Below are 27,586 nucleotides of genomic sequence, written 5' to 3'. Positions count from 1 at the left end.
CGTCGTTTATCCGAAAGCCAATCAACCGAAAGTTTTCCAGTTGGACTGTGTCATGCCGAATCGAACGTTTTTTATACTAGATTAGAAACAAACTTTAAATTATACTGGAAATTAGAATTAATATGAAAAAACAGCACCTTTAATTATCCAGCACAAATATTTAACAAAATAGATCGCGCATGACGACTATCCATATATATTATACAATAAATGAATAAAATTATATAACAAAATACGTGGCTGCATCCTTGTATATTATTATTGCTTATCATTATAAAATGATTTCCATGCGGTTGACAAAGAATCCGCATCCCTATGATTAATACATCCCGTTTTTTCTTGCGCTTTATAGATTCTTAACTTTTCTAGATGTTTGATTGTATGCCTACTGTTCGTCGACCTGATGATGGAAGCATAGTCCCATAATACGTTAATGTCTTGTTGCTTGGTGTATGATGCTAGAAGCATACTGTCTAGATTCTTATAAACCTAGTACTTGTGCTCTTTGATCCTTTGTTCTAAGTGTCGTAAAGTGCTCTTTAACAGGGGTTTACTCCATACCAATAAAGGACCAACGGTTTGATTCAGAAATTATCTATGTGGGAGCTATTTTACGGTGCTTAGAACAAAGGATCAAAGAGCACAAGTACTTGGTTAATAAGAATCTAAACAGTACGGTTCTAGCATCATATGCCAAGCAACAAGACATTAACATATTATGGGACCAGGCTTCCATCTTCAAGCCGACGAACAGTAGGCATACAATCAAACATCCAGAAAAGTTAAAAATATATAAAGTGCAAGAAAAAACGGGATGTATTAATCATAGGGATGCGGATTCTTTGTCAACCGCATGGAAATCATTTTATAATGATAAGCAATAATAATATACAAGGATGCAGCCACGTATTTTGTTATATAATTTTATTCATTTATTGTATAATATATATGGATAGTCGTCATGCGCGATCTATTTGTATTTGCGCATGCACATTTATTATTTTTCGTATTTAATTTCTTATGTTCCATTTTAGTGTTCTTTTTGTTAACATGCATTTTAACTGAGGATGACTATTAAAAACGATCGAAAACGTTCTTAATTTGGTAAATATTTGTGCTGGATGATTAAAGGTGCTGTTTTTCATATACTAGATTAACTTCTAAAGTATAATTTTTTTTTGTTTTTATATTTTTCAATATATTTATTTTGTTTGTACAAAATAAAGAAATAATTTTTAATAATACAATAGCCACGATTATTATTATAAAAATTTTCCTTAGCTTAAAATCGACGAAAATTCAACACGAAGCGACATGCAACAGAGAAAAATTTCAATTTGGGATAAGTTAATATATTTTTTTGTACATAATCGGTTTTCCAAAGAGTAAGTTATTCGAACAACCCCAGTTTCCAATTGATTTGGATAAATGACACTCTACTGTATTTCTATTCAGTTGTAATGTTCTCAGGCTTTTGTGTAGTGTGTGTGGTATGACACCAGTAGAGGAGAGAACATCAGGTACAATAAGCACCCTATCCATCCTCCACAGATACCTTATTTCCTGGGTGAGTTCTGTGTACTTGCTAATTTTTTCAGTGCATTTGTTTTGTGTATTGTGTGTGTTTCGAACAGATATGTCTATAATGTATGTTATTTTATTGTGTTTGTCAATGAGTGTGATGTCTGGTCTGTTGTGGTAAATTGTTTTATCTGTGATTATGGCCCTGTTTTCCAATACTGTCTGTGGAATGTATTTGTAGTATGGTTTGTGGATGTCTAATAATTTGTGTTTGTTTGCAAGCTCTTGGTGTATTATATTTGCTATTTGATTATGTCTATGTAAATAATCTGTCTGTGCCAATAGCTTGCACAGCAAGTAATGCATTGTATAGTTTCTGGCATGATGTGACATTTTCTGCATGTGTCATTTGCGAGTGTTGTATCTTTCAGTATGTGTTTTCTGTAGTTTTTACTATTTATGACTTAATCCTGTATGGCAATCATGAATCCTTTTGTCTCCCCAAAGAGCGAACTAGCTGTTTGATGCAGTGTTGTCAAAAAAATCCTGGGCCAGGTCATATGGATGCCTGCCATGGAGTGCCTTTCGAGCGCACGATTGCTTAATGGTGTCTATGCTTTTTATATGTTGTGTTGTGTACGTAAGACATGAGTGTAAGTTTAATGGCGTGTTATTTGAGTCTGCTAGAGTTACTGCTTTATGTAACTGTGATGTTTCTTGTTTTCTGTGGAAAAACTCTCACAGTGACTGTATTTGTTTGTAATGAAGGTTAATTATGCCAATCAGGCCACGTCCACCATCTTTGCGTGGAAGGGTTAATCTTTCTGGGGCAGATTTAGAGTGGTGATGTTTTTGCTTAGTAAGTGTTGTTCTTGTTTTCCTTTGGAGTTGCACGAGATCTGTGTTAGTCCAATGTATAACTCCAAAAGAATATGTGAGTACTGGGATGACATACGTGTTTATTGCTTTAACTGTGTGTTTTGCATTTAACTCTGTTATGAGAATAGTATTTAACCTACTTTGGTATTATTTAATTAATCTTTGCTTTATTTGTGTATATTCTGTTAGTTTGGCCTGTTGGAATCCAAAATACTTGAAGCGTGCAATGCCATAAGGTTGTAAATGCCATTTTTCTCAAAATTCGTTTTATTGAAGAAATGAATTTTAAATGCAATGTTTTTTCCTACAAAAAAATATTGTGGCGATTGTGGCGCTCTGAGTGGCTATATTTTGAAGATGACGTTATGTGCAAGCCATAACGTTTTAAGCGCCAAAGCACAAGCCACGTGACTTTTGGCGCGTAAAATGTTACGGTTTACTTTTACATCATTTTGTTATTACAATTTGTAACGCAGTGAGTTTTTTACGAGTGAAATTAATTCCTTAAAGTATGAAATACCTAAAAGAAGAAAGAAATGTGCAGAAAAATGGAAGAAGAACATTCGAAAGAAACAAAAAAATAGTGGCTTAGAGTACATTTCTCCCATATCACAGAAAGTTAATCCGAGAAAGGATCCACCAACAGGGGTAAGTAAAAGACTTAATACTTCAAAAATATAGACGTAGATTTGAGATTTGCAAGATATGGATAGTTATTGTGTCTATGCATGGGTGAACAACTTGTATATGACTGTTTCCAACAAGTTTGTCAAACTTTTTGTTTACGTTACAGGTGACATGCAAGTGTTCCTTCGCTTGCAAAAACGTAACGTTGGCTTACCGTCAGGAACTCTTCCGACAATTTTATGAACTGGCTGACTACAATAAGCAACAGAGTTATCTTCAAAGACTTGTTCATCCCCAGATGATAAAAAGGAGACGATATGGGAAGTACCACCATCCTTCTGGAAGTAGAAGGCAACACTCTTTCAGTTATCATTTGCTTCTTCCCGGTGGAAGTGAAATAAGAGTTTGTCTTAAGACTTTGTGTAATACATTCGGGGTTACTGCAAGAAGAATTCAGTTGATTAGAGAAAAGATTTTGGAAGGAAAAATGGATGCTACTGATCAAAGAGGAGGCCAGCGAAAATGTACTGAAAAGCAGTTGTGGACGGAAAAAATAATTGAGCACATTAAGAGTTTTCCAAGTGAAGAAAGTCATTATGCTCGAGCCAAAAGTACAGATAAAATGTACTTATCACCTGATCTCAATGTTAGCAGAATGTATAGAGCCTTCCTTAAGAAATATTGTCAACAGTATGCTGGGAGCAAAGCCCCAGTTACTCGACAATGGTACAATGAAATTTTCCTGACCAAATTCAATCTGTCTTTTCAAAGACTTCGCATGGACACTTGCTCAACTTGTGACCGCCTTGATGTACGAATAAAAGCTGGTGATGCATCAGCAAAAACAGAACTGGAATTACATCATTACAAAGCTGAAGTAACCACAAAAGACATGTCTGATGACACAAAAAATGCTAAAACCTCAGATTCGTATGTTATATCTTTTGACTTGCAGCAGCAAATGTATATACCACAATTAACACACACTGAAATGTATTATGCTCAACAATTGGCATGCTACAACCTTGGAATTCACGATTCAATTAAAGAGAAAGGATGCATGTGTTTGTGGAGTGAGAATTTTGGAGGAAGAGGGTCTTTGGAAATATCATCCTGTATATACCATTATATTACTACTGAGGCTGCTATTGGTGACCGAAAGAAGCTGACTTTGTGGACAGACAATTGTGTTGGTCAAAACAAAAATCAATACGTGATAGCCATGTATCTGGTGTTATTGGCCAATAATGTATTTTCAGAAATAACACATAAATACCCTGTAAAGGGTCACACATTTCTCAGCTGTGATCGAGACTTTGCTCTAATTGAAAAACGGAGGAAAAAATGCAAAGCCTACACACTAAAGGATCTTGTGGACATCATTAAAAGCGCAGGGACCAAAAACCCTTTTACTTGCATCGTATTTGAGAAATTTCATGACTTTAAATCGATTGCCCACGCATTTTTGAATACAAAAGACCTGGGAATCTCAACAGCATCCCAAATTAGACTCTCATCAAATAACTTTGGTAAAGTTATGATTGCTAAAGATGGAGGTAAAGCAGCAAGATGGTGCACTGGGCTTAATGTGCTGAAAGATGGAGTTAGCATTGATGATTTCAAAAATCTTCCACTTCCTCTTGCTCGCTCATCTCCCATTTTGGGATTCCTCAAAAGAAGAAACCTGACATTGGTAAAATGATACCATTTTTAAATCCAATAGCACGAACCTATTTTAAGGAGATGCTAGCAGAACCAGATAACTAAATGCCAGTTTATTGATAGTTAACCTGTCACTTTATTATTTGATATTTCAAAATGATATTTGGACTTTCATTAATCTTTCAAATTTGAAGTTTTTAAATACGTTTTAACTTTTATTACACTAAATTAATACCTTATTGATAAAGATTACAGCCCAGTTCAAGTCATTAATAGATTATTGTCAGTTTTTAATGTTAAAATTGATATTGAATTTGTAAATTGTGTTTAATAATTTAAATGTAAGTTTTTGGTATTCAAAACTGTTTTTCGGCTGTAGAAACATTAATTTTATGACTGCAATCGTTTTTGGCATTTACAACGTTATGGCTCTAACCCTGTTTTTAAACTTTTTTTGTTTCCTTACTATTATTTGTAGGTGTTTGAAATTAAACCCAATGTTTTATTCCAAACTATAAATTGTTAAAATAATTTTTCTAGCATTTGATTAAAGTTTGTTCATTAGAAAAAGTGTTTTTTATCTCTCCTGAAAAATTTGTTTTTTGGCATTTACAACCTTATGGCATTGCACGCTTCACTTATAGAACTCACCCTCTTCCATGAATTCAATAATGTCTCCATTTCCAAATGCAAAATCTTCTTTCTTCTGGATTCCTTTTTCTATGTGAAGTGTTTTGCATTTGTCTAGGCCAAACTCCATTTGTATGTCCTTGGTGTATGAATGTGTGATTTGTAGGAGTTGATAAAGTTGTTTTTGTGTGGATGCATAAAGTTTTATGTCATCCATGTACATGAGATGTGACAGTGTAAACTGTGTTGTTTTTTCATGTCTGATATTGTAGCCATATTGTGTGTTGTTTAACATGCTGTATAATGGGTTCAGGGCTAAGCAGAACCAGAGAGGACTCAAGGAATCTCCTTGAAAAATTCCTCTCCTAATGAATATTTGGTTTGTTTGTATGGAAGTGTTACTAACCCTGAGATGTAGTGATGTTCTCCAGTGCTGCATAGTGTTTTGAAAGAATGTAATGAGTGATGGATGTATTTTGTACATGTGTAGAATATGTAGCAGTCAACTGTGTGGTACACTGTCGAATGCTTTTGTGTAGTCTATATATGCCATGTGTATGTTTCTGTGTTGTTTGTGTGCTTGCCATAGAATGACTGAATCTATGAGTAACTGTTCTTTGCATCCCCTGTGATTTTTACGGCAATCTTTTTGTTGTTCCGTAAGAATGTCGTGTTCTTCGACATGTTTGTATATTTTATTTGCGATACAGGATGTCAATAATTTGTTGGAAGACATGTAATTGGTCTGTATTGTGTGGGGTCTGTGGTATTGTTGTTTTTAGGTTTCATGTAAGTGATGCCCCGAGTAAGAAATTTTGGCATGTCTTGTGGATTGATGATGATGTGTGTTAGGCGTTTAGCTAATTCCTGGTGTAGTGATGTAAACTTTTTGTACCAGAAATTGTGAATGTTGTCTACACCAGGTGTCTTCCAGTTGTGTGTTCTGTTAACAGAGTAGTGGATGTCTTGTATGTTTATTTCAGAACAGGGCATAGTTGGTATGTTATGCAAGTTTTTGTTCTCCTTCTGAATCCAGCCAGCATCAGCATTGTGTGTAACAGCACTGGACCAAAGAGAAGACCAGTAAGTTGTGAGTTCTTCTTCTGTTGGTGTGCCACTGTGCTTTGTATTAGTGGTTGTTTTGGTACTGATTTGTCTGTAGAAGCGTTTTTCATTGTTTGTGAATAATTTATTTTGTTGTTTTTGTAGTGAACATGTTTTGTATTGTTTGAGTCTACGTGCTTTGGCTGCGAGTTTTTGTTTTAGTGTGTCGATGTATTCTGTAATGTGTATGTTGTGATGTTCATGTTTTGTGTGTGTTTTGATTTTCTTGAAAATGTTTTTGAGTTGTTTCTTTAATTTCGGTGTTATGTTGTTTTTAGTGTATTGTGTCAGCCTGCCTAATTTCTGTCTAATGTCGTTTATTTGTGTTACTAGTCTTCTCTGCCAGGCACACTTGCGTTAGAACTGTGTTTTGTGTATATCTGTCTGCGATTGTATTCACAGTCTATGGTGTGTCACTACTGTGACTGCCCCAGCATAAACTAATGTATGAATGTCTGAGAGTGTAGAAATTGAATGAATGTAGTGTGGTTGTAAGAGAGTGTTTACATAGTGCTTTTTCCTACTACCTTTGATGTGTTGATTTTTGGTATTCGTGGTCTTTGTGTGGGATCTGTGCCTGTATATTTAGTGAGTGTTTCCTGAAATATAAGTGAGCATGTATTAACTAAATCTATGGCTGTGTTATCAGTGGTGGATGAGGAAGTGTCTGTAGTATCAATAGTTGTTGTGTGTGTACTGTAATCAATGCTTGTTGCTGGATTATCCTGACAGGTTACGTGATCTTCATTAATGTTAGATGTTTCTGTCTGTTGATGTATTTGATCAGCAACCTGTTGTTTGGTAAGTTCAAGTGTTGTTTGTAGAATAAGGTTGTTGTGTATAATTGTTCTTTTTTGATCAACAACCCTTTGTTCAGTGACAGTGAGATGAGGATATTGTTGTGTGAATCTATGGTGTAGTTGTTGTCTGTATGCTGTCATGTTTGTTTCGAGTTTTGTGATGGTGTAGTAAGTACGGATGATAAATTCGTTCATTTCTATTGTTGATTTCATCTGTTGGCATGGTTTTCCAGCCTTTGGTCTGTGGATGCATTGCCACAGAAACACCAACTCCAGCTTGGTTCCTCACATCTGTTGAGGGCATTGCAGTAGCCATGCTTTGGCCAGCTCTGCTTTCGCCACCTGTAACCAAGGGAGACTGTGGCCTATTTTTCGAACGTGAGCCTCTGCCTAACCCACGAACGCGGACCTTGTTAACTCCGTGCAACATCCGAGCCGGTATCATATTTAGATCTGGTTACTGCCATGATAAATATCTCCCCAGAATGTGGGTGTGGTCACTCTTAGCTTTATTTCTCCCATAGACCTTACTGGCATGTGGTCACTGGTGTCCCTACAAGGAGCTTGTGCTTTAGCCTGCATTGCTCTATGGTTCAGTAAGATTACTGGGCTCTCTGATTATGATCAGGTGGTGACCACGGGAGAGTTATTATTATTGTTATTATTATTATTTATCATTATTATTCTGTTATTAAAATTTTGCTGACATATTTTTGAATTGCTTTTTTTTTAGCTCCTGCAAATAACAATGGACCATGTGAGTTTTTCTGCTTTATTAATTTAAATTATGTTTAATTATAATTTTATATTAAACAATTTTCTTACCAAGTTACTGGAATAAATCACACATAATCAAGAACCTTCGAACTCCAGTAACATAAATTTTAATGAAAACAAACGTTTTTGATTGTACCCACAGTCTGCTTCAGGTTTTTATCTAACAAAATTCCAAAATAGAAGGTGTAGAACATACATATTTGAAAAATTATTTTTAAAAATTTGGAGCAATACTAAAGGCATATAAAACATTTTGAATTGTAGAGATTACAAAAAATTACACAGATAAAAAATAATTTTTTAAATATGTTTGTTGCTAGCATGGTGTTTCACAGAGATCATAGTATGTATTTTTAAACTTTTCTTACATTTAGACTTTTGTTGTCTGAAAATTCTTATATTTCTAATTTTTCAACTTGGATGACATTCATTTGACACTTTTGACACTGCATAAATATTTTTTGAGAAAAAAATTGCTGGTCTCTGAGAAGCCTTAAAAGAAAAGCATTTGTATACAGTATACATTGTACGAAAATGCATGGGTGTTCATATTTGCAACTGTCATTTGCATAGCTTGCCTGACCTCATTTGCAACTTGAATTTCTGTTATATTTGTGTCAATATGTTTTTTTAAAAGTAAATATTACTAAAATTTCTGTTTCTTCAGCATTAACTGCATTTAATAACAAAAAGAAATGCTCACTCAAGTACTTTCAATATTTACAAAAATGTCTTTGTTAGGTGAAAAACAAAAGAACATATTTTATTTTGGTGATGAAGCAGATGAACAATACAAAATGAAGTTGTTGGTAATAAAATAATAAATTGGATTTTAAATCGTTGTATCGTTCCATCAAGATACAACCGTGCTTTTGCGCACTTCGAGACTTCCTGTTTACGAAAGTAAATGACACAGCCCTCTACCAGAATGTGTTGGAGTTAGCGCACCTCATATGTTACGGGTCGGTGTTTCAATTTAAAAATATAACATACACACAATCGCGGGGTGTCCTGATGGGCAGTCCATTGTTTGGGGACTTGTGTGAGTTAGTGGTGAGACATTTCAAATCCAAAACACTCCCAGGATTCATGAACGATATCCTACTACACAGACGTTACGTGGATGACGTCATCATTGTATGGAAAACAACACCGAACTTGGCACAATTCGTAGAAAAGATGGATGATAACACATATGGCCTGTCAATTGAAGTTGAGCAACACAGCGATGCCAATGTACATTTTTTGGATGTGGATATCAGGATTGACTCACACAGCATCCATACCTTGGTGTATCGCAAACAATGTGCAAGCCCCACTTACATCCTGAGTGACTTGTGCGACCCGATCCAATACAAAATAGCAGCATTTAGATCGTTGGTCAGACAGGTCAGACAGTCAGTGGATGAGTGCATACACGCACTCATCCACTCAACAAGCACTTAGGAAAGAGTCGAACCACATTGAGAAGATTGTGGATATACATGGCTACCGCAACATTATTCCAAGAATGTCGGAATGCCAAAAAACACGAATGAGCCAAAGCACACCTACAATGGTACAAGGCAACAACCAAGGTACGGAGGTGGAGAGAATACCCCTCACATACAACCCGACCTTGAAATTCATATACGAGTCTATCGCCAGGAGACGTAAGGTCACTGTTGCTTACAGGAGAGGCCCAACTATATACAGTTTGTTACGTAATGGAAAGGACCCATCTGACCCGAATAGAATGGCGGGCGTATACCAAATCCCGATAAAGGACGAGAGATTTAATAGGGATCTGATCTACATAGGATCAACGAAACGCTCTATGGAAGTCAGAGTTAAAGAGCACAAGGCGGATATAAGATACAACAGAGCTGCCATGTCACTCGCAGTGTACGCTTCTGAACCGGGCATTAATGTGGACTTAGCGAGAGCCACGCTAATAACCAAAACAACCCAGATAGAACACCTTAAATTGCTGGAAACGATAGAGATACATAAAGCACAAAATAAAACGACATGCATTAATTCACGCGAGGAGATAGCTCTTTTGCTTGCTTGGCAAGCTTTATTACAAGAAGAATCCTGAAGATTTATTTGGGTCCGATGACACATGAAGTCATATGACCCCAAGATAAAAAAGAATACCAAGATTAAAAAAGAATACGATACAGAACAACACAGAACATGACAGATATAGCGCATGCGCGATGGTCATTACGCATTCGAACTATCATCATTCAAATTTGTTCTTAAAAGTTCGGAACGGCATTTTTTAAAAAATAGAATCCAGCAGTTTTAACCTGAAGAAGGACACGGAAGGCGTCCAGAGAACGTTCGTTAAGTTGAATTAATTATTTTCACACCGGTCACAGGCACAAGAAAGTCGTAATTATGTAATAAAATAATATTTTATTAATTGTTTGTGTGGATCTTCATACAATAAGTTCTTTGGAATCCCAACTATATTACTTCAATACATACAATAACTGGGTGAAAAAAAACTTTGTACAAATCGCAGAGAGTGATACAATATCGCGACAATGTACTTTGTTTGTATCTTATCCCGAAATATTACAACTAACTTAAACTAACTTATGATCTAAAAGAAAATATACAGTGGAACTTTGGTATATGACCTTAATCCATTCCTAATGTTTGGACTTATACCGAATAGGACATATACCAAACTATACCAAACCAACCTTTCTCATAAGAAGTAATGTAAAAATGATTAATTTGTTCTAATGTAAAAAAACCCTGTTGATATGATATATTAATGGAGTTGTAAAATAATTTAAACACTGTTTGAGCACATTAATAAAAAAATAAATGTTATTGTAGATTTTTAAAGTTATTATATTATATTGTATTATATTATTTAAATCATTAAATCAAAATCAGATCAAATCAAACTCTCCTTAATCCTAATAATCTGTTTAGAAATTGATTAAACCCCTTTCTCAATGTTAGCAGATTTAATAATGTCTTTATTTTTCACGATTGTCGATATCGTCATTCTTGGAATACGGTAGGCAACAGTTAAATCTTGAACACCCATCTTGAACCTTCATATCTCTCAACAGTCTCTTTTTTCAGTTCCATTGTGATTCTAGTAATTTTTTTAGTTTTCTGTTGCTTTTCATTTGCCTTTTTGCAATTCATGATTAATAAAAATAATAAAATTTTACTTACAAATTAAAATCAGAAGAAATTTAACAAAGCTATAAACCGTGGGACTGCGAACATCTAGTCTGGTCTAGTACACCGATAGTGCTACTTGTTCGTAGATGGCGTGTATAATTGAATTAAGTCGTATATCGAGCAAAATTTGTTTCGTCCAAACAGGACGTATTCCAAATTGGACGTATTCTAAAGCAGATGTATACCAAGGTTCCACTGTAGAAGGAAAAGATGAGAAAAAAGAATAAGAGTCAAAGAAAGATTTGCTAGTGGGGTATCCGGGATTTTCTGTTTGTCTGTTTTTTGCTCTTGTCGAAATGGAGGCTTGCACCGAATTTGCCTTCGGCCATCCCTTTTGCTTTCTCCGATCTGATGATTCTTCAGTATTTACCAAAGTTTTGATTTTTTGTCCGCTTCTATTTTGTTCCTGTCCTTACAGCAGATCTCAGCACTCTCTGTCTCGTTCAGTGATGATGACATGGACCTTTTTCCTTTCTCGTCCACTCTTCTCAATGCTGGCTTGAGAATGAATCGTATTCACCCCCAATTCACCTCAGGGTTTTTACCACACATGTTGTTTTCCTTTGTGTAATTCCACAAATATGTGTCCCCACCAGCAGGAAGAAAAGACGGTTAGAAAGATTGAAGAAGTGATCTAGAACAAAGGCGTAATGAAACTTAATATTAGGCTTAACACTAAGGAAATACATATACAAAATGATGGCGTATCACCACACTATAATGCTAATATAAATTTTTCACATTTTAACATTAACTCATTCTAGTTGGAACAAAATTGCTAAATTTGAAGAGCTTGAAATCATTATTGAATTCAAACACAAGGATGAATTGGTTGCTGCATAGAAAGATAACGATGCAGCTACTAGAGCTACTTTATTGTAGCAAAATGAATTAATAAAAAACAAAAACCTTAAATTTCCAGCAATAAAAAACATTTAATAATAACGTTTTTGACTGTTTTAAACAGCCATCATCAGTTAAAACGAACTTAAACAAAAGAATGCAGAAAAAAGAACTCAAGCAATATAAATATTTAAAATTCAAAAAAATTCCAAAGCAAAAACGCCGTCGTATATTAGAAACTAACAAACAGCGCATGCGCTAAATATCGTAGTAAGAATAAAAATAAAAATAAAAATAAAATAACAAAAAATACTGCCGCAAAAATATTTCTATTACAAGAAAGAACGTTATGCATTTCGGTAAAACGACTTCCAAGCCGTGGATAAACCGTCTGCGTCTCTATGGTTAATGCAACCCGTGTTAACGTGGGCTTTGTAGAATTTCATTGGGACAAAGCGTCTATTATTAGGGCCACAACCAACAAACAAATGCTGAAACATCTAGAAAAGCTTGAAATTTACAAAGCCCACGTTAACACGGGTTGCATTAACCATAGAGACGCAGACGGTTTATCCACGGCTTGGAAGTCATTTTACCGAAATGCATAACGTTCTTTCTTGTAATAGAAATATTTTTGCGGCAGTATTTTTTGTTATTTTATTTTTATTTTTATTTTTATTCTTACTACGATATTTAGCGCATGCGCTGTTTGTTAGTTTCTAATATACGACGGCGTTTTTGCTTTGGAATTTTTTTGAATTTTTAAATATTTGTATTGCTTGAGTTCTTTTTTCTGCATTCTTTTGTTTAAGTTCGTTTTAACTGATGATGGCTGTTTAAAACAGTCGAAAACGTTATTATTAAATGTTTTTTATTGCTGGAAATTTAAGGTTTTTGTTTTTTAATAGTTTATTTTCCAGTAGCTAGTTTACTTATTGTGTTTAAAATGAATTAAATTTAAGAAGTGGTGGGCTTTATTGCAAATTAATTCTTTATAGATTTGAATAGTATGATTCATACTTTTGGGAGTTCTAATGTGGGTTTATTTCATGGTTCCAGTTTTTCAATGAACAAAGCCTCCCAGATAAAAATGATTTTGAAATTTATACATTGTGCTAATAGGGCAGTCTCATTCTAAGCTGGTATAAATTTATGCTCTTTTACTAAAATAATAAAGAAACTTTCACAAAATGGTGTTAAATACATTTAAAATAACATTTTATTGTGACGCATTTTTGTGAACGTTTCTTTATTATTTTAGTAAAAAGATCAGCATGACATCCAACTTTTGAGCTTGATTAACTTACAAGATGCTCTATTACCTTTTCTAGTTAGTTCTGTGGTATATCTGTTGTTACAAATGTCACCTTATGTGGCCCCAGTGTAATTTATCTTTATATAATTGTTCTGATGCAGTAGGGGAACCAGATAATTTTGCAGTTTTTCTAATGTGGATAAATTGTCTGTCATTACATAATATATTATGCAAAGTCATTTGTGTTTTTATTGGGAGATTGAGCCCAAATTTTTTAAACTTTTTGCAATGCATAGAAAAACATATCCAAAATACATAATAGGAGGGTTTAAATGTGAGATATGCCTTACTTGTGTCTAAAGTAAATATAGTATATCTACTTGAATGTAAGATACATTGTTTTCGGTTTTAGTATCTTTGAAAGTAGGGCGTGTCTTTAGATTTGATATCATACATAATATTTAATGACCTGTAGTGCCATGCATTATATTTCTTTCTCATTAATTCCATTGTGTCATTTTAATGAGTTTTTAGGCAGTACAATGGAAGGTGCTCATTAAGCAAAGGCTTAACGAGCGCCTCTCATAATGAGTAATTTGCATAACAAGCAAAGCAAATTTTAAAAGAAATGACTTGCTTAATGAGCAATGTTTCGCATAATGAGTGATGAGGAGAGAGGGAGTCCCAGATTGTCCGCATGCTGCGTCAGTCTGTGTTTTGCACTTGTTCTGCTAACATCTTAATGTCACTTGTGATCACACATTTTTCCAAACTTGTGTTCTGTGCTGTGTTTATATTACATATAAACATCAACAACTACAGCCTGTTATATAAAAAACATGCCAAATGGCTATGTAAAGGCTATAATTAAATATTAGAAATTACTGTATTTCGATTTTTTTTTTGTTTTCTGTTTCCTGTAAATGAATTTGCATTCCAGGTTTGTTCATTCTGTGCTAGAAGAAAAGATGAAGACGATTCATGCTCCTTAACAAATGTATATTGAATAATTTTCTTTGAATAAATCTTATACATAAAATATTTGAGTATTTTTTTGGCATGGAACATATTATTGTATTTTACATTAATTTATATGGGAAAAATTGTTTTGCTTAATGAGTGTTTTGCTTTATGAGTAACAATCTGGAACGAATTATGCTTGTGAGGTTCCACTATATTTGTTTTGTAGAATTTCTTCTGGAGTGCAGGAACAAAAAGGTATTTCCTATATCTATATATTGAATTCGACTTCCGATTGGATGTGATTCGCTACTACCAAAGCTTTGTACATTATGCTTAAAAAAGGCAATAAGATCAGTCAAAAAATCAGTTTTCTCTAAACTGAATAACTTGATTAACCTGCAGAATATTGTGAAATCTGAATTTTAGCTAGTTTTTCCAAATTAAATTATTCTTACGATTTTGGCAAGCGGACAACAGAATTTATGGGAGATTTTATAATTCTTCCTATTAAGGCAACCGATCTCACGCTGTAACATCGTAAAATTTACACTTACCATCTGAATTCATCATTTTCTTCCGTCCCGACAACGATCTCATGATATAGTTTCCACGGTGAATCTAAACAAACTGTATCTTCCCCCACTCAGGGGAGTTCCTTTTTTATCTGCCAGTCGAACGTGTTGCGGACAATCTGCAAAATAATTATTCATCGCAGTCACAAATAATTGACCTAGTGCCTTGTGGATATCAAGTGCCTTATTCCGGAATCATGTCGAAGGTTCCCTCCAAAAATTCAAAGAGGTATGATCACTGATTATTGTAACTCTCTCTCGACTCCCCCTACGCGTAATTGAGAGTTAGAATTGTTAGAATTGAGAATTGTAGCTTAGAGAACTTAGAATTGTAATTAAATTTTTCATTGATTTTAATAAATATTGTTTCGTTGTTAAAATGGTGTCTTTACTTGACTGTCGGCTCCATTGACCTCCTGCACTCATGAAACGTGTAACAAAACTTAACAGCCATCCTTGACAAGTGAGTAGGTCAACCACCTGTTGCCGGAAGGAGCAGTCCGACTTCCTCCGACCTCTCCTGCGGCTCACAATATTATGCATGTGCAAAATCCAGCTTTGTTACATGAACTCAACAGGAAGGTGGCAGTGTATGAAGAAATTTTACAAAGAAACCTTTCCGTACGATATCAGAAAAAATTGGCGTGGATTATTGGTAAACAGAAGCCCAGAATGTCATTACATAACCTCTCGCTGGTATTCTGGGACAACATTTTCCCCACCATACCTTATTCGTGCACTAACACACAGACCCATGTATGCACCTGGGGATCTTGTCATACAACCAGAAAAAGTAATGTCCGACGTGGAACATCTCATCACCGGGCTCCCAGACATCCACAAGGAATATTACAGGTGGAAGGTTGTAATCAAGATATGTGAAAACAATAATCAGAAGCATGATGACGGGTTCTGGAAACTTATACATACATCCAGGAAATGGCTAAGGGAACAAAACATTGTTATTTTCAGAGCAGACAAAAGCAAGTCTCTTGTGCTAATGAAGAAGACTTCTATGATGCTAGGATACATTAGTGACATGGACTGTGAAAGCATCGACGATGGATACCTCCAAAGGTTGCAAGCCTGTGTGAAACGTTTTGCACAAACCAGGTTAGCTAGGGAGTGGGGCTTGCATAGGGCGGTGGTGGCATCCCCAATGTGCCAAGGCTGTTCGCCTTTGCCAAAACCACAAGGAGCCACCTTCCTAAATAAGGCCAGATCCCCACCAGGGCATTAGAATCTGCAATACACAAACTCATGCAACCATATGAATACTTATCGTTTGGCCATCAAGAACCTGATTCAGCTGGCTGAGTCCTTGAGGTCTCTCATCACAACCAACTCCACTTGTATCACAGTTCTTGATTTTGTGTCACTGTACTCATCTATTAAAATACAACCGTGCTTCTGCAAGATCAGAGATATATTACTATCCTGCCCCGACGCCTCCGCACATCACAAACAAATCTTAGAATTAGCGCACATCCTATGTTACTCATCCTTCTTCTGGTTTAATAACAAAATGTACATACAAAAACAGGGTGTCCCCATGGGATGCCCTCTTTCGGGGGATTTATGTGAGTTAGTGATCCAGCAACTTGAACAACAAATCATCCCTTTATTCCTTTCCAACATCCTCCTATACAGGAGGTATATCAATGACATCCTTAGCATATGGAAAACAGAGCCTGACATCAACAAGTTTATTAATTCAATGAACAACAATCCGTATGGGCTAAACATCAAATTGGAACAAAAAAGCAACACTTCCGGTCATTTCCTCATTTCCTCCATAACAATCCAACTACCATGGTGGAGTCTGTGGATAATAATAGTGCAAGAAAAATTGTAGGGTACAACCACCATCTCGATGCGATATACAGAGAAATTTCATCCATCACCAAAAATAAGATAGCTTATAAGAGGCCAAGGTCGGTATACAGCTTACTCTGTAATGGAAAGGATAGATTGGACATGAAATAAGCACCGGGGGTACCGTATTTTACGGACTATAAGACGCACTTTTTTCTTTGAAAAATTGCCTCCAAAATTCAAGTTTGTCTTATAGTCTGTAGCGTCTTATAGGCATTTAAAAAAAAAAATTTGCTTAAAAATTAAGGTGCGTCTTATTTACTCATCAATCGCACACCGCGCTGAATAAACAATAACTTCACACAAAAACCAAAAACGGTGCGTTATCAGATATAATTACCATTTTCACAAACGTTTTCGAACATAAAAGTTTTTCATCAGGTGAAAAAAGGACAACTTATAAAAAACGTTCGATGGAACAGTTTTTGAAAGAGCCGTGCGAAAGATTCGAAATGTTACTCGTGCGGATGTCGTCATCTCTGTGCATGGGCGAAAGTGGAAATTTTTCTGTAATGTCATCCGTCATATATGAGCATTTGCCATGCGACGGATAACGATAACTCCTCTTTGCTGTTAATACATTTTTTATCACGGGCGGTTTTGTGTATGTGAATTGCTTCCATCCATCTCAAATGGTGTATAAGGGGTGTGGTGTGGATGATCCTGGCCTCGTCAAACCTTGGCTGAATATCCGGTTCCGTGGTGTAACGTGCCGAAGCGGTTGTACATCTTTGGTGACGGATGTCTGCTTTATGTTCTTTAATTCTCGCTTCTAGCGATCTTTTAGTGGAGCCGATGTACCACAAGTCTTCGTCTCACGTCAATCTTTTGCACGGCTCTTTCTAAAACTGTTTCATCAAACGTTTTTTATAAGTTGTCCTTTTCTCACCTGATGAAGAACTTTTATGTTTGAAAACGTTTGTGAAAATGGTAAATTATATCTGATAACGCACTGTTTTTGGTTTTTGTGTGAAGTTATTGGTGCGTCTTATAGTCTGTAGCGTCTTATAGTCCGTAAAATACGGTATATGCGGTCCCACTTTGGGATGATAGATTAAATAGCAGTTTGGTCTATGTGGGCTGAACCAAACGCTTTCTCCATTAACGCCTTCGGGAGCACACGTACGACATTGACAATAAAAAACACACTACCACTCATTGTGACCTTTGCCACAGAACCAGGAATCACTGCGGATCTGCAAAATGCCCGTGTAAGCAGACTCTTACTGTACTGACCAGCTCAGAACCTTGGAGACTCTTGAAATATATAAGGTGGGATTGCATAATACGTGCATCAACTCTAAGGATGCAACCAACATCTTGCATGCCTGGAAATTTTGTTATGAGGGAGTGCACACCCACAAATGACTTTGCATCGATTTATTTCAATTTATATTCACCATTTTGCAAACTTGATATTACACATGCGTAATCATCATCTCAATGCAAGAATAATGTTTCATTTTCTATTTTAATTTTACGGTTCTAAATTTGAATAACATTCGTTTCGGTTTTTTGTTCCGTTCCATTTGTATTTGAAATCTCATGTGATCTTTGCCTGAGGAAGACCCCGATGGGGTTGAAAACATTAGCTTTTGTATAAACACGCATTACTGGATTTTAAAGGTTTTTTTGTGTGATGAAGTATATTTCATCCAGTATTTGTTAAGAAGGTCACATGTATTTATTGTATAGTAACCTTTATTGTTATAATAAATACTGGACAAATTTATGTCAGCCAAACTGATTCTACTTACAAAAATTTGTCTTGAGTTGTGTATTTAAAAAAATTTTGTTGCTGAGCCTGGATAAATTAAGATTCATCTTAGATTTGATGGTGTCTTATATTGGAGTAAATACAATATATAACAATTAAATGTTAAAATTAATCTCTTTCTTTAATTAATTGCAACAAAATTTTTTTCATAGAACTCTGAATTTCTGTTTTTATCTATATATATATTTATATATATATATATAGTTTTGTACCTATTAAATATTGTTAACAAAATAATTTTTTAAAGGTATTATGTATGCAGCAGAAGAATTGGATTATGAAACAACTCAACAATATCAGTTGACTCTTAGAGCTACAGATGCTGTATCTGGAATTTATGCTGAAATTCCTATTTATGTTAATATTGAAGATGTAAATGATAATCCTCCAATGTTTACTCAGCCAGTTTATAATACAACTATTTCAGAGGCAATGCCTTTTGGAACATCTGTATTGGTTGTTCGAGCAACTGACAGAGATTCAAAAGAAAATCAACAGATTCGATATCAAATTCAAGGCAATGCTTCTTCAAATTTTCATATTGATGAGGATGAAGGAATAGTATTTATTAAACAACCCTTAGATCATGAAATAGAAGAGCAGCATCATTTTGTTGTAATTGGTACTGATAAAGGAACACCTCATCTAAGTTCTACTGCACACATATGGATCATTGTTAAAGATATAAATGATAATCCTCCTTTATTTCATTATCCAACTTACAGCTGTATAATTAGTGAAAATGCTAGACATGGACAATTTGTTACGAGAGTAACTGCAGTAGATCCAGATGTGACTGATCAAGAATTATTACGATATTCAATTGTAAGTGGCAATGGAATGCAAGTGTTTGCTGTCAATTATAAAACAGGTAAGCTGATATTTATTAAAACGTGTGGATTTATTATAAATATGAAGTTTAAATAACTTATTTTTATATTAGGTATTATAACATTATCTAATCGTCATCAGTTTTCTCAACAATATTCTTATTTTCTTAATATATCTGTAACTGATGGTGTATTTTCAAGCTATACCAGAGTACATATCAGTGTTTTTAGTGCCAATTTATATTCTCCTCATTTCACACGAACAATTTACGAAGTAGCACTTCAAGAAAATCAAGATATTGGAACCTACGTAACAACTGTTACAGCTAGAGATATGGATACTGGAGAATATGGAAGAGTCACTTATGGTATTCAAAGTGATTTGTTACAAGAATATTTTCACATTATTCCTGATACAGGTATTTATATATTAATTTTGACATATTTGATTACAATTAGATATAATTTCAAATAAATAATTAAATATAATAGACAAATAACTTCAGTTATTAAAATAGTAAGAAATACAAAAAAAACATAGAATTAACATAAAATAAACAACCATTCAAACTTCAGCATAAATTCTTTAATATTAAGAACATTTTCAAACGCATTAAGCATCCGTCGTCAGTTACTTCTTTAAATCAAATATGAAATTCGAACAAATATTACGTAAATATTTAATATTTACGTAATATTTGTCTCTTCAGTAAGCAAGTATATTTTTATTTATTAATAAATTAACATTTATTGATATAAATTGTTTCCTTTACAGTTGAAAATACTTATCTACATTAAATCTAATTGCAATTTTATATTATTACTAAAACTTTTAAATAAAAGTACAAATAATAAAATTAGTTTGTTAGGTTTCAATCACTGTCACCGTCTGAATGACAAATTTGATTGAAGTTGTTAAAAAAATATTAAACCCATATTTATTAAGAAATATATTTTTTTTTTCAGCAATCAAATGTTTCTTGATTTGTATAGGTTAATTTTCAAGACTGTCACAATACAAATAAGTACAGTGTTCTAAAACTTAATGTTGAATATATTTTTAGAAAGTATATTCAAATACATTAATTTTTTAAATATAGCCTTATATGCTTTCTAACCAGTTGGTAGGGTACCATGGTGGCTGGTGAGCAGCAAAGATTTTAAAGCACAAAGTAGAATTGGATGTTTGTTTTCTGTGCTGATGTTTATTTTTCCTATTTATTATTATGGTGACATTGCTTCATTCAAAATTTCTTGTAGTTGTAGTCTGTGTAATGTGCACTTTATTCACATGTTGAATCTTACTGTCAAATCTGCTTCCAGTTCGATTATGCCACAACTTTGAAAAGTTTCCTTTACTTAGATGTTTTTGCCAAGCTTTACTTTTTCAACTTGGTTTTACCAGTTTTATTATGGGATCACATAAGAGCAATTATTCTCACATTTTTACAAGATTTTATTATTTAAACAGTCTTATATCAAGTCTTTCGGATGTTAAGGTTAGCAACATTGATCAAGTGTGGGGCCATCACAACCTATCCAACATGGATCACTTTTTAAATATTAATAGTACACCAGTATTAAGTAGTATTTGTTGACCATCCTCTCTCTCAGGAAGAGAGCAACTACTACTTTTGATTGAATTAATTTCAATCTCCATCTGCAACAGTCCCTTCTTCCTATCAGACCCACTAGCTTGGTGGCATTAATATAGGAAAATTACATAATACAAGTTATTATGCTTGTGTCCACTTTGGATGTTCTTGTAAACTAGGACTTGTTATACTGAGGGAAGAGAAATGCACCAGGACAACCATCAAGTCTGTCTCCAAGAGATTGAAGCCACATTTTTTGCCTGGACACACTTAATCAAATGAATTGTCTTCAAATTAAGGCCACTTATGCTTTATCCAGACTAGGCAAACATTTGGAATGCCCTCAAGAAGAATGGAATTGTTGTTTACTGGAAGCGTACAAAGGCCCCCTAAGCTTACAGAGAAGTAAAAGTTGGTATGATTGGAATTTGGCTGAAACTACCAAATGTAGGATACTGAAAGCCAACAAGTCATCTTCAGTGTTCAGCTAGATGGTTGCCAATACCATTAACACAATGTAAGAAAACAACAAGAATCATTCTTCAGTTGTGTGTCTGGCAGAGGTTCTATGATGGTTTGGGGTATATATTCAGCTTGAATGCACAGACTGAAATCGTATTTATTTCTGGCCAGCAAAAGCTAAGGACTATCGGGATACTTTAGAAAACCATCTTTTGTCATGTCCAATCAAAGGTCATGACTGTTCTTGACTGGCCAGTGTGCAGCCAAGATCTCAATCCAATTGAGAATCTGTGGAGGCTTTTTCTACAAAGGTATATACTGTATGTAGTGATGGACAACAGTTCAGCACTATTAATGAACTTAGATGATCTTAGCTGCATGGAAGAATATTCAAGATGAAAAATACCAAAATGTTATTAATTTCATGAAGAATTGAGTATTTGAGTTGATAAGTAAAAATGGTGGCAGAAGAAAATGCTAACTAGAGATTATTGTGTTTTTAGGGAATTTGGATTTTTACCTATAATTATTTGACCATACCTTATGACTATTGTTGATTTATCTATTCTGCTCAATTGTATTTGTGGTTTAGTGACCATTGTCACACTTTAGGTATCCCTTACCCCAAGGCTAGGGAATGTGGATCGGTCTATGGACCAATTAGAAGGGGATAGGATTCACATGATAAAAACAGAGGGTTTTCTTCATTCTTGGCTGGACTGTGAAAGAATGTGGATGTGTAAGAAGAAATAAGCTCCATGTGACTCAACTTAGTGTTAACAAAGAAGTTCTCTATGAAAATACATTGGAGAATGAAAAGTTGGTTCTGCAATAGCTATAGTCTGTAGATATTTATGTTATCAAATGTATATTAATTAAAATTTCCATTTTGGTTTTTTTATTTACATTGGCAATTCATTTTTACTGCTCTGTATGCAGCATGTGTTTGACGTATCATGAAAGTTTCTGGTTGCAAAAACCTTTATTATTTCAGGATCCTCACCACATATTTATTAATTTGAATAATTATTGTGTGTGATATGATTCCATACATAAATAACCAAAGTTTGATAAATATATGGTAGTAAATTAAAACATTTTCACGAAAAACTTTCTTTTATAATTTTTCATGTCCTGTAAAATGGGTAGGAATCAACTTCTTACATAGTATCATTTGGAAAACTAATGAACATTTGTCTTTAATGAAATGCGTGTTGTGGAGTGTTGAGTTTTGAGCACAATAAAACAGTCAACACTATGAACAAAGAAAACATTTAATTATACAAAACTTAGGTATACAGCCAGCAAGAGAGCATTGGTGATATTCATAATATATACCACTGGTGGTGTCCAGTCCAACTTCTTGCCTTTGTAGAGATAATGTTTTTGAAATTTTAAACCTGGTCTATCCTTTCCTTTCTTACTTGGTCTCTCTTCCTCAAGCAGGTTCTTTCTTCACCTCTCACACAGGAAAAAGATATCCCATGCTCCTTTACATCCCCTATGTATACATCACCTGTAGCGACCCCTTGTGTTACATTTAAATACACAATTTAAAAGGACAAAAATATAGAGAAATATTATAACAACCACAATTCTTTACACGGACAGCACATTAATAATAATAATTTTAGTATAAGAGAAACGTCACATGTAAACATTCACAAAATAAATATATCATGGTGGTTACTGCCACAGTGTTCTCATTTCAGTTTTTACATTATATCAGCAGAAAATAGATTCATTTATTATTGATAAAAACTCCATGATGATAAGTATAGCCAATGTTCATAAAAATAGAAGTACTAAAATAAAAAGTGTCTTTTTGCTTTGCTAAGTTTTGAAGTGTGAAAAGATTAAAGTCTTTTGACAGAGTCAACTATCTTTTATGTTAAGGCTCTCATTCACTTCAATATCCAAAACTCATGTTAAAAGTATGGTGTTTAACTCATTTTTTATATTTCTCGCTTTTTATTCTAAATATTACTTAACCGGCTGTTATGTGTATACATTACAAGGGAAAGAATGGTAATCATGTGAAATTTGACCTTCAGAGATTTTTTACAAATCTGCACGTCCTGAGAACCTTTTAACCCAAAAAAGAAAGGAAAAAAAAAAGTCAAAAAAATTCCGTGGATGTGTGTTTGTGTGTTGGTGTCTATTTTGCTTAATATCTCAGGATGGGGTTGAAGATAAGAAACGAAATTTGGCATGGTAGCTTGTATATACAGGACATTGATGCTAATAAATTTTGGTGATAAAGGTCAATGGGATGGAGAGATAGAGAGTGGTCATGTGCCATACCTCACAAGGGCTCAGCCTTAATGAAAATTTTACTTGTTGCTAGCATTTACAGTATTCTATAATACTCATCACTATTCTCAAAATTAAGTCTTTTGATATTTTATAATAATTAAAAAGATATAAAGTTTTTATAACAAAATCTCGTAATAGATGGCACCACATACAATTTTAGTTATTAATTTTGATTAATAATATGAATGTTAACACTTCTCCCACACCGGGTTGTATAAATAGCCAGGAAAGTTACACAACTTGTTTCTAGATTTTTTAATGATATTCAATAATATGTTTTCAAACATTTTTATGGTTAGAAAGATCATATTTTTATAAAATAGGAATATGATGAAGCAATTTCAAACCTCGTCTAGCAAAAATTTATATATTTTATTGACTAGTTTTCGTTGTCTACAGCTATGTTCAGGATCCAATGGAAAAGGAATAGAATCTGGTAAAGAATGCATGCAATTTAATTAAAATATAAAACAAAAATTTCATGTAAATAAGAATATCATAACAGAAATCACAAACAGGTAAAGTTGAAAAAAGTAAAAATGAAAATAATAAATTAACCAAAAACTAAATACAGTAGAGACTCGTAAATCGGAACCTCGGTAATCGGAATCGCCGGTAATCGGCACGATTTTCAGTCGGACTGTGTCGTGCTGAATCGAACGTTTTTGATACTAAATTTACTTCTAAAGTATAATTTTCATGTTTTTATATTCTTCAATATATTTATTTTGTTTGTACAAAATGCAGAAATAATTTTTAACGATACTATAGCCTCGATTATTATTATAAAAATTTTCGTTAGGCTTAAAATCGACGAAAATTCAACACGAAGCGACACGCAACGGAGAAAAATTTGAACATCGGATAGGTTAATATATTTATTCGTATATAATGGGTAATCGGAAAAAATCCCTAATCTGAACAACCCCAGTCCCCAATTGATTCCGATTTTCGGTTCACTACTGTAATAAAATATGCATATAATGTAGGTAATAAGTAGCACTCTGATTTAGTATAATTCTTGATAAAATGTATTTTTGAGGTGAGGAAATACAGTGTGCATCCTAATTGTTTATAAATACATTGTGTTTGCATGAGTTTTTGTTAGTTGGTCTCTAGCAGCTTTGTTGTCAGAAGGGAGATGTTCTCAGGTTCCATTGACATGGTAGTGGCTAAAGCAGTTGTATATTTTGTTTTTCTTGTGTCTTATTGGTGTTTCTCAAGTCATATGGGGAGATAGCAAGACATGTAGCCTGTACACTTACTGAAATGATTCCCATAGCCTAAGATGAACCATATCTTGTAAATTTGTGGACAGTGTTTGTATTTGTGGTGGTTTTACACTAATTGTATTTATTGATTTTTAAATATCACTATGATAATTTTTCATGCCAAATACTGTATAAACGATGCGAAAAATACACTGAGTTCAGCGTTATATACACATTTGCTTGTCGCAAGTACTTTCGACGAACCTTAATGCCGTCGTCGTCAGGCGAGTACATAAATTTGCCGAAAAAACTTTAAATAGAACTAATCCGATATAGAATAGAACGCATAAAGTTTTGCCAAAGCCATTAAGAACACAAAACAAAAGTTCAAAAACATTCGAAAACCGATCGAGCATCTGGCTCTGTGGCTAGCGAAGTTGCACATGCACGGACTCAAGCTCATACATTGGGCAGATTAAGAGTAGGAGTATTGCATGCGTCCAAAGTGGTAGTAAGAAGAGATTCCCAGTTGCAAACCATTTTTCTATCTTTACAGCTCTTGAGCATAAGTGCTTGCGACCATAGTGGGTTGTAACATTGTTCGAGTACCTTTCTTGTAAGCTCTGTGGTGTGCCTACCCCTCACCACATCATTTTGGTGCTCCGCAAGGCGGCTGGCAAGCATTCTGGTGTTGGCTGCGATATATCTTGTGCTTAATCTCGTTGCAGGATTTTCCAGCGGAACAGCATAGATCCCTGACTCCTCAAGCTTGGAGAACTTGTCTCCAATGCTTGCAAAGAAGCTTGCGTAAGCTTGGAAGTGGGGCTAGTTGTAGTACAAGGTTGCGCCTCCTAAATATTCTGCAGATGCGTATTGAAAGGGGTCCGAGGTATGGCAACGACGTTTGAACCACCGAAAACTCCCTCTTACTGTTAAGCGTAGTGCTTGGAAACAGTGATTTCTTTACCCTACTGAGCACATGCGTAAATTTTGCGTGTGAGAAGCCAGCCGTGCATACTGCCAAACTGATGTTGTCTAACTCAATGTTCGCCAGCTCCTGTGTGGAAGAAAGCAAAAATGCCCTTCTGATGAGGGAGGCGATGGTGGCGTTAATGTATCGGGCAGGCTGAAAGGCCTCTGCTGTAATAATGTACAGAGCTATGTTGGATTTGTAATTTACCGAGAATTGTAGAACTTCCGGAGACTTACGTATAAGCAAGTCTAAGAATGCTATAGCAACGTCATTTTCTTTCTCCCAGGTAAAATTAATGGAAGGGTAAATGCTTGAAAGCTGTTGCATAAAGGTGAGATAGGCCTCCTATGTGTCTTCCCATGCTACGAGGATGTCATTTACGTAGGGCAGATACAAGTTCGGGTAGTGGATAGCGAGCGGGGAATAGAACGTTCTGTGCTCTATCTCTCTCATGATGAGCTCTGCTAAGATAGCATATAAAGGAGAGCCCATAGGGACCCCTTGCTTTTGTAAATATACTCTCTGGTTGAAATGGAAGTAATTATGCTCGGTGACGAAACTGAGCGCATCTCGTAAATCAAGCACCTGATGGATGCTAAAGCCTTTTTTTAGTAGAAGCGAGTTGGCCAGCATTACGGCCTCAAAGGTGGGTACAGAAGGATATAATGATATTACATCTAGTTTGTAGAAGGTGTAGGCGTCTGGTCATAGAGCTCCAATGCTTGAAGCAATGGTGGTCTTGGCAAAAACAGAAGAGGGAGTGAAGTATGGGGATTCGAGAACTATGGCGCAAAGAAATTTAGCAAACGCTTTCTCTAAATAGTAGGTAGGATGAGACTGTTTGTTTACTAGCAGGCCTAGCGGCCAATTTGTTTTATGGGTTTTTGGTTGGAAGAATCCCATGAAAGGATATATAAACCAGGGAAAACAAGAGAGAACTACCCGTTTTTTTATCTTGGTCTTGGATGTGGTATTACTGGCTGGTGCTTGTTGATTGGAGAGGGGATCAGCATCAGGATATGAATGATGGCATAAAGAACATACTGGACTTTCAAGAGGGACTGAGTTAACTCAATCTGTCCCCATCAGACTACAGTACAGCATTGTTTATCCGAATCAATTGGGGACTGGGGTTGTTTGGATAACTGATTTTTTCAGATAACCGATTATGTACAAAAAAATATATTAACCTATCCGATGTTGAAATTTTTCTCTATCGTGTGTCACTTTGTGTCGAATTTTCGTCAATTTTAAGCCTAACGAAAATTTTTATAATAATAATCGAGGCTATTGTATCGTTAAAAATTATTTCTTTGTTTTGTACAAACAAAATAAATATATTGAAAAATATAAAAACAAAAAAATTATACTTTAGAAGTTAATCTAGTATCAAAAATGTTCGATTCAGCACAACACAGTCCAACTGGAAAGCTTTCAGATAACCGACGTTTCGGTTAACCGGCTTTCAGATAAACGACGCTCTACTGTATATAGAACTTCTGAATTCCAGAAGACTAATCATAGATGTGCATATAAGCTAGGTGTGTTGTTTGAGGGCACTGTTTTTTTCAAGTGAGTGAAATCAAGGAAATCTTAACAAGTGATATCTATTCGTGGTATTGCTCCCTCTCCCCTTTCTTTTCTCTTCTTCTTTATCGACCATTATTTCTAATACTTCTATTTTCATAAAATTTTAAAATTTTAGTTTGTAAGAAAAAT

General features: G+C 34.7%; 1 protein-coding gene across 1 annotated transcript in view; it reads left to right on the top strand.

The window, feature by feature from the left end:
* The window catches only part of LOC136981990 (fat-like cadherin-related tumor suppressor homolog), a 461,240-nt gene that overhangs the window by 219,642 nt on the left and 214,012 nt on the right, over window positions 1-27,586 (top strand). Inside the window, 3 exon segments of the mRNA XM_067278416.1 lie at window positions 7,957-7,980; window positions 18,728-19,351; window positions 19,424-19,729. Coding sequence (XP_067134517.1) covers window positions 7,957-7,980; window positions 18,728-19,351; window positions 19,424-19,729 — 954 coding nt within the window.

Source organism: Centruroides vittatus, unplaced genomic scaffold (genome assembly GCF_030686945.1).
Source record: "Centruroides vittatus isolate TY-2023 unplaced genomic scaffold, ASM3068694v2 contig_8, whole genome shotgun sequence".
NCBI classification, from domain to species: Eukaryota; Metazoa; Arthropoda; class Arachnida; order Scorpiones; family Buthidae; genus Centruroides; species Centruroides vittatus.
This window is presented reverse-complemented; position numbering and strand designations above follow the sequence as displayed.